This window comes from Corvus hawaiiensis, chromosome 3 (assembly GCF_020740725.1).
Source record: "Corvus hawaiiensis isolate bCorHaw1 chromosome 3, bCorHaw1.pri.cur, whole genome shotgun sequence".
Taxonomy (NCBI): domain Eukaryota; kingdom Metazoa; phylum Chordata; class Aves; order Passeriformes; family Corvidae; genus Corvus; species Corvus hawaiiensis.
In genome coordinates, this window is record NC_063215.1 from 100533307 (window position 1) to 100542098 (window position 8792).

General features: G+C 44.7%; 1 protein-coding gene across 2 annotated transcripts; it reads left to right on the forward strand.

The window, feature by feature from the left end:
• Nucleotides 1-231: 231 nt before the first annotated feature.
• Nucleotides 232-7820, forward strand: MGME1 (mitochondrial genome maintenance exonuclease 1). Of its 2 annotated transcripts, XM_048298913.1 has the most exons (6): nucleotides 235-265; nucleotides 979-1030; nucleotides 3433-4036; nucleotides 4727-4949; nucleotides 5351-5483; nucleotides 6665-7820. In XM_048298913.1, exons 3-6 carry the CDS (start codon nucleotides 3514-3516, stop codon nucleotides 6797-6799), a joined length of 1014 nt encoding a protein of 337 aa, XP_048154870.1. In that variant the 5' UTR covers nucleotides 235-265; nucleotides 979-1030; nucleotides 3433-3513; the 3' UTR covers nucleotides 6800-7820. The 2 variants fall into 2 exon arrangements, with proteins under 2 accessions (XP_048154871.1, XP_048154870.1); XM_048298914.1 differs by lacking the exon at nucleotides 979-1030 and having other exon boundaries at nucleotides 232-265.
• Nucleotides 7821-8792: the final 972 nt, after the last annotated feature.

The window sequence follows — 8792 nt, forward strand, 5'->3', positions numbered from 1 at the left end:
TTTTGTCTTGCATTTAAAGATTTGGGTTCTTTTCCCTATAGCCCTTCAAAGAACACCCAAGAAGCGAGGGGTGGAGCGGGCGCGCCCCTCTTACCACCTTTCGGGGCGCTTCAGCGAAGGGGAAGAGGCTGGCGGCTGGCGTTGCGGGAGAACTACAAGTCCCGTGAGGCAGCGGGCGGCGCATGCGCGATGAGCGCGGCGGAGGCGGCAGGCGGGGCGCGCATGCGCGCTGGCGCCCGCGGCGGTGGCGGGAAGCGCGGCTGAGGTAACGCGGAGCCGTGGGTCGTGAGAAGCGCGGGGTGCACGGCGGGCCTGAGGGCGAGGGAAGGCCAAGGGGAGGGGAAGGAGGGACGGGGCTGGTGCTCCCCTGGCCCAACCTGCCCCCGGGTCCGGCAGCGAGCGGCCCGCATGGCCGGGCTGCCGTGGCTGGGCATGCCCGCGTCCGGCGGGGCTTCTTGTCCGGAGTGGTTTATCTCCCTCTGCACAAGAGCGGGCTTATCTTATCTGGGATTTTTCAGACACCTGGAGCCCATGTAGAAAGTTTGTCTGCCTGAGGGCACTTGGTGGTCACTGGTGTTGGCCCAGCTCTTTCACAGATCGCAGAAAACGCTAACTTCGTGTTACAGCCCTATTCCCCACTAGTTCCATTCCCAGTGCTGATCTGGGAATGAAGCTTGAACTGGGAACTGAAGCTTGTTGAAGTTACCCTTTGGTTAAGGGTAGCCCTGTGGGCTTGTGCTTTAAACGGGTTGCTAAGTTGTCTCTCTTTGTGCCCTAAACATCCCAAAAGAGGGAGGTGTATTTTTAACCTGGATAGGTTCAGTAATGTAGTTTGCAAACTTCAGGGAACTCACAGTTATACCTTCATCAGTGGGTTTGTTCTCCTCAAATTAGGGACACAGGGCAACAGATCTGTAGGTGTGTTTAGCAGTGCTCTTTTTCTGAAGTAAGCCAGTGCTTTGTTTTCTTGCTGGATAGGTGGCTGTGGAGAAAAAGCCATACTGGTTATTGTCTGAAACCACAGCTGGAGGTAGGTTTTTATGGATGTAATCCTTTATATTTCCTTCCGTTAAACCATTCCTATCCTGGAAAAAAACTGCCTCAGTTGTGTTAGCTCAGTTATTGTTGGAGCTGCAAAGTCAACTTGCTTGGGAAAGTTAAGTCCTCCTGATTTTTTTTTTTTTTTACCTCCAGATTACTTTAATTTTTTTTTTCTGTTCTCTGGTGTGGCTCATCATGCAACACTTGATGCAATTCTGCCAGTCTTCAATACAAATGCTTTCAGAGAGAAGGGAGACACTTCCCTAGAGGGAAATCTCAGTTAAATTCTGTTATTTATGTGCAAGAGTAGATCCCAACCACTCCATTTGTTTCTTGTAAGTTATCTGCACAGAAATGCCACTGTGATTTCTTGAAAAACACATGATTCTTTATTCAGCTGGGCACAAGGGTTCCATATTTCTAAGCAATCCTAGAACCTCTTTCTTTTTATAAAACAGGACAGCAGCTGGCAAACTCTCCCTTTCCTGGTGGTTCTGTTCATACAGTGCACAAACATTTCCTCAGGTATTGGAAATTCCACAGGTGTATTCCCCAGCACAATGTAGGCTGTTAACTCAAAATTCAGACTATTCACTGAAGCATTGTGTTGCAGTAAATTAATTCTAGAGCTCATAAGATTCTGTATTTCAATAGCTCCGTGATTCAAAACACTGATCTGGTATAAATTTATTCCTTAGAACGTGTTGAGGGAGCAGCTTACTACAGGTGAACTTATGCTGAATCAGTTATCGTCTTGCTTCCTGCAGCTGGCATAAAGCCAGAATGAACTTCTTCTTTTGTGCTGTGGCTTTATGGAACAAAGCCGCAGTCACTGGCCCAACGTTTTCTGATAATAATCTTCAAATAATAGCCCAAGAAACTACAGGCTTGGATACTGTTAACACTGGAATAAGAACATGTTTTTCCTCTTTTATTTTAAATCCCAGCTCTAGCAGCTCTATTTAGAGGTAAGCCCTAAGAGAGGAGAGATTAATTTTTCTGCACTGCTTTTTAGGATTTGCTGTTGAGAGGTTACTTTTGTATCAGTTGCATGCCACCAGGTTACGGCACAGGTTGTATTTGCCCAAGCTCCCCAAAGAGTGTGAGAATGTAAAGCCAGTGAGGAGAAAAGCAGCATATCTGCCTGCTCCTGATTAAACTGGTACCCCTGCATGGCTTTGTCCTTCACAGCTGAAGGACAATATTTATGGATCCCGAGTCCAAAGTCTCAGCCTCCTGCTGGGAGATGCCTTGTTCTAATCAGCTGCCCCATTTTTGGAAACTTCTGTGACAGATGCTCACCCCCACACCGTGCCCACTGCAGCTCTGGGATCTGTCCACACAAAATAACTCCCCGTGGTTTTGTTTCCCGTGGCGCCCACGGCTTGGGCGGCGTGGGAAGCGCTGTGTGAGGAGTGTGGGGAAGGAAGAGAGTGACGTGGAAGGATTGTCAGGAACAGAATGCTGCTGTTAGCTGGCAGTGAGCAGGGATTCTGTCTTTGCAGTGGATGGAGGGAGCTTTGGAATGGTAAACAGATCACTTCAGTAGGAGAATGGGGCCTCAATTCTGCGTGTGAAATGCTGCTATGGAAGTGTTGCATTTTATCCATGTGCAAAAACCTTCCTAGGGCTCAGCACTGCAGTTCCAGTGCAGCTCTAGCAGGTATGCTGAGACTGGTATTGCTTCTATGCTGTTCTTGCTTTTAAATTTCCTAAGTGGGTTAGAGCACAGCTATGGTTGAAACTTGGTTTAGAAAAATACTTTTATATTTTATTCTGAACTTTTAAAAAAAATCTTTGAATCTGAAAATACTCACAGTGCATCTGGTTTCTCTTTGGCTTTTCTAGCTTCAAGTTTCACAGTTGTATATCCTGCTGTCTGTTTTCTCCTAGGTATACAAAAGAAAGATGTGGGTTTATACCCCATAAGGTACCTTGTCCCCACAATCCCCTTAAGTTGGTCATTCACTATAAACTTAAAAGTTTTAATACCTCACAGCAATGGATTAGCTTCAGTCTCCTCTCTGTAGCTTTTATTTCCCCCTCCCTCTTTTGGGGGGTTGTTTGTGGCAGATCAGGTTTTTGTGCCTACCTCCATGGCAGTTCTGATACTGTTGCTGTAGGGATGTCCTGTGATGCAACTTTTGCTGCTTGCAACAAATCTTCAAGTGTTTCAGATTTCAGATTTGTCAGGCCAGCAGCTGTTCTTTTCGGGAGCATTTCCTCTTTTCCTTGCTCATTGAGTCTTTCTCTTATTTATCTGAAGAGTAAAGGTGGTACAAGGTGTTTGAAGACACTTTGGGCATAGCAATTCTTTGTTTGGCAAAGGGCAAGAATAGGATGGTGGCAGAGTTTTGTGACTCTGGAAATCACAAATTTCTTTTTCCACAGGAGGAAAAAATATGGTAACCCACAGACTGTTCCTGACAGAAGGAAGAAAACTCTAACTGCTCACAAACACTTCTTGTCAGGATGCAATTCCTACAGATCCTGTCCAGGAAAGCAGGGAGCCTGGAAATGCTTTTTCAAATACCGTTTTGCCAAAAGCAATTCCCATATACGTGTCTGTCTACCTCTGCATGTGTTTATAGTAAAAAGAAAAAAGGAAACAGTTATGAACAAGTCGACCAAGAAAAATACAAGAACTTGGTCCACTCTGTTACGTCCTACAAAACCAGTGCCCAAACACCAGAGACAATACTTGAGGAGGACAATTGGTTATATGGGCCACCAAATAAACACAGACCTCCAATTAAAGCTGGGACAAAAACTCCCAAGAACTGGGTTCCTTTAATAAACCCCAGCAAGAGAATTCTTCCTGTCAGCAGTGATTCAAATGTCCCCATGAAAATCGGGTTACAAAGAGCAAAGATGCCCAGTGTTACCCGCATCCTTCAAGAAACCCTCTCTCCACAGCAAGTCTTTTATCTGGAAAGATGGAAGAATAAAATGATAGAGGAACTTGGAAAAGAGGGATTTGAAGAGTATACCAAAAGTAAGTCTAGCCACAGTGTGATTGCAGAGTAGAAGCAGTATGGATTTCTGGCAGGTACATTAGGCCAAGTGGTTTGGAAATCCATGAAGTTGTTTCCATTTCATGAGAGCATGTTGTGAGTGTACCTGTTACCAATGAGCCTAAGCTCTGGTCTTTGTTCTAGGACCATGAAAATGGATTTAGAAATTTGTGGAAAACAAGAATCAGACTGTAAACATACTTTGCTCAATTCTTTCTGACTTCCCTTTAGTTCTCTATTTGCCAGTATCTATTTAGAAATTGATATTTTCCAGCTGGTATTACTGAGCCTCTTTGCTGTTACAAAGCTGCTTGGTGACAAGATGGAAATAGGCATTTTGAACTCCTAAAATCCTGAGTGTTTAAAAACCAGTGTGCCCTGCTGTTTATGGTGAAGTTTTTTAGTTTATCCAGTGTATGTATGAGTAATCAATGAGACTAAAAAAAATAAACTAAGCATTAATATAAGGGATATATTTTATTTATATATATTTTCATTTATTTATAATTTTACTATTGACAATTTATTTTCTGTTTCTTTTCCTTCTCCCCACACCCTCAAAACTTTCAGTACAAAAACCAGGACTGGTTTAAGAGCTGCATTGTGTAAAGTGTAGGATACAAATCTAAAGTAGTGTCTAAAATGTGAGGGGGTTTTCCCATTTTTCTTAGATCTTTTTCTCCAGGGAGAGCTCTTCCATTCAGCTTTGGAATCAATTTTCCTGTCTGAAGAGAAGGCAGCTAAGGAGCAGGGCAAAGATGATGTCGTGGCTGGCTACTTATCCAGCGTGGAACATGTCTTGGGAGACATCAGCGAGGTGAAGGCTCTGGAAAGCGGAGTTCAGCACGAGACCCTGCAGTACCTGGGCCTGGTCGACTGCGTGGCCAAGTATCGGTGAGGTGCCCTTCCCTCAGACTCCTGTGGTGCCCCTGGTGCTCTGGAGGCCGGGGTGTGATTGGGGGAAGCTGGACAGAGCTCTAGGACTGGCAAAATGGAGGAACTCCCCTGGATGAACCTGCTCTGTTTTTTCTGGTGGAGAGTTCCTTACTGCAGAAGGGACAGGTTTAAGCAATCATCAGCGCTTTCCAGGAACTGTGGCAGGTTTTAGTAAGCTTTGGTTTTTAGGATCAAAACTGCCAGCGAAAGAGACTTGTTTAGAGATAATAATGAGCAACATGACATCAGGGTGAAACAGGCTGAGAGTGAGAAGTCTGTATGTGCTGTGTCATCCCTGTTTTCTTATTTGTGACTAAACTGAAGTTTAAAGCATTGTCCTATTTTGTTCTCCTGTGCAGGGGCCGATTGTGTGTGATCGACTGGAAAACTTCGGAGAAACCAAAGCCATTTCTGCAGAATACTTATGACAACCCATTACAGGTTGCAGCATATATTGGAGCCATAAATCATGATGCCAATTATGACTTCCAGGTCAGTAGGCCTGCTGCATGTCGAGACAAGCAGCAACACCTGTGTTATCTTCATTTCTTCCTGCCTGTAGAACCTGCTGTCCATCATGCATGTGTTGGTAGGATTTGTAACAAAGGAGCCCAGTCCTAGATCAGGTTAAGCTGGCATACTGTGAAATAATTCCACTACTCCTGCTAATCCTGCTGCCCTTGGCTGCCAGTAGTGAATTTTCAGTGGTTTTAAGGAAGTGCTCAGTGGAACCAAGGGATGCTTAGATGAACTCCCAGGGACTTGGCATCTGGGTGATCCCCTGTGCTCTGTCCTGTGTGTTTTTTTCCTTGTGTCAAGGGTAGGAAGAGGCAGGGGAAGAAATAAAGCAAAAGAGCTTGCAAACAAGAAAATGGTGAGGGAGGGCCTTACCTGTATCGTGTCTTGCTGAATCCCACTAGCAAATTAAGGACTAAGTGTTGCACTTGTGTCTGGAAGCTGTACTGTTTCCTCAGGGAAAAGTAGTGAATCACTTCATCAGAAGACAGTGGAATAATGTTTTTAAAGACTCCAAAAGCATTTCTAGCCTGTCTGCTTGGCCTGAACAATTTTTACCTCAATACAAATATTGAAGGGAGGAAATACGAAGCAGAAGAGAGCAGGTTGATTCATTTGCTGTGCAAAGGACTTTCTAGAATACTGTAGAGGTCAGTAAACACAAGCACAATCTACAGACATGATCCTTACAGAGTGAAATACGGGCTGGAATTCTGCCATTAGCTTCCTGCCCCCCCACTGCCAGTGGCTGTTTAGGATTTGGGATTTGTCAGGTATGAAAGATGTCAGAACATACCTAAGTAACCATTTTTATCCAGACTGAAGCTGGAGAGTGGCACCAGTCTGGTTGTATGGCCCCAGGCAAAGCCTCCTCAGTCTCTGGCAATTTTCCTGGCATCTGCAGGATTTAAATATCACTCATCCTCAGAGTTCATGTCCCCTGGTTTCCACTGAAGTTACTCAGAACTTTGGGCTTGGGGTTTTTTGGAGCGTTTGAATTTTAAGTTTCCAAGTGTTTTATGGTGAGCTATTGCCCCTTTTTATTCCTCATGTCTTGCGTGAGATGTGTATGTTAGGAAGATGTTTTGCAGTGAGGTTTAGCTCTTTGGGTTGCCTACAAATGTTGGATTTCTGCCAGCCCCCTGTTTGTGCTGCAGGTTCGCTGTGGGCTCGTTGTGGTTGCCTACAAGAACGGCTCTCCAGCACATCCACATTTCATGGATCCTGACCTGTGCTCACAGTACTGGAGTAAGTGGCTCTTGCGCCTGGAGGAGTACATGGACAAAAACTGACCCAGACTAAGCACGAGCAAATGGTCTGAGCACAGAGACAAAGGAAGAACCTTTTTTTTAAATGTACCACTTTCCTATTCTTTTTTGAGTAACTTTGGCTAATTTCTTACTAGCGGGGTTCCCCTCCCTCCCCTCCCAAAAAGGTGAGCAACTTTCAAATGGGGAATATCTGTTTGCTTATACTGTAGGTGACCTCAGTGGTCCAGGCAGAACAAAGCCAACTTATTTAACCTCTTTTTTATCCCACACAGTTTATACAGCCTGAGGTTGATAGAAGAGTTTCTATCATCAAGTAAAAATGCTTGATCAAATCATCTTTCTTTTGTGATTTTTGAGGAAAAAAAAATGTTGCAGAACTGAGTCTTTGAAAATGAAGTTGGTGAACTAAAGCAAGACAACGTCTGCAATGTATGAGCTGAGAGAAATGCAAATGATAAAGAAATTGATATGGTAGACTGGGTTTCAGTCAGTTCTCGCTCATGCCATCATCAGGCTTGTTACTATTTGTGTTTTTTCTTACAGCTACAACTGGAAAACCTGTGCTGAGGGTTTTAATGAAATAGCTCTTATTTAGAATACTACAGCAAAATGACCGCTTAACAAAAGTGGCTCAGAAAGGGAGGAACAGAATTGTAACCAATGCTCACAGAAATTTCCAGCGAGTGTTCTGAGAGGTGGGAACATTAGCTGCTGCTAGTGGCTCCTCCTGCAGGTTTCTTAACAGCCAGCCCACAGAACAGCGCTGTGAAACGGGCTCTGTGCCTTGGCTTGTGAGCTCTGTGCTGCCACTGCCTTGAGCTCTCCTGACTGCTGTGGGTGTGATCCAACATGGAGCCCACCCCTGTGGAATGATCCCAGTGTCACGTGAGTTTCTGTATCAAAGCAGGCCTGTGGCTGTGAAGCCAGGCCTTCTGAGGGGTGAAGAGCTGCTGGTTGGGTTTCTGTTTATGGGTTTCTGTTTGTTTGGGTTTGTTTGGTTTTTTTTCCAAGTAAGTTTGTGAATAAATGTTTTGAAACAGAACTTTTACTTTTGAAGCATATAAAATCAGGTCTGTAAAGCAGAGAATAAGCCTTGATCATGTCAGGCAGTGCTGCTCTGGAAAGCTTTTTTCCTCATTCTCTTTGTCTTCTATGAATTGTATGTATGGATTTTCACAAGACTGCTGCAGCTTACAAATAAAATTTTGACCAACCTCTAAGCTTCAAGAAAATCAGCCAGAACCATAGCTAAAAACCCAGAAATTTAAACCTCTGTGCTGCTTAGTCTTGTGCCTCCAGATTACTGAACTGTGGAAATTTGTGCAGTGAAACTGAGTTAGAGTGGTACTTGCTTATTCAAACCTGGCCTAGTGATGTCATAACTCTGCTTAATTAGATTTCTAAAAAGACAAACCATGGGGACTGAAAAGCTGGTTCAGAGATGACACCATTAAAACACATTACGTGTGTTCTGAAGTCCTACCTGTTTAACAAGGATCTTCCCACAGCACAAAGTGTTAGCAGGTGGCTGGTTTAATGTCACTGAACAGTGTCAGTGTTCTGTGAAAGACAGTTTGTGAATACAAAGAGGGTGGGCAGAGGTAGGAGGTGATAAAAGGTACTGAAATCCCTGGGTTGGTTGGGATTGGGTAGAGGAGGGCAGTGCTGAACTGCTGGGCAACGTTTGGGTGGGATTGCTTTCTTCATCAGTACATCACTCAGCCATTAGATGTCTCTGAACCATGTAAATGCTCAGCCTCATCCTGCCCCCTCATGAATAAGGACCAGTCTGGAGCCTGGGCAGTGTTGTTGGCTGGCACCTGTTGGATTTGTGTCCATTTGTTTAAGAAAATCCCCGTGCTTGAGGGAGGCTGCCAGCAAAGTCATTTTGTAAACCTAAGTCCCAGCTGAGTCTGTACCTCAGAGAGCCAGGAGGAGGCAGCCAGCCTTCAAAGACAGCAGCGGTGGGAGTCACCGTGTCTGGCACTTCTGAAAGCCTGGCTGCTGCCTTGGG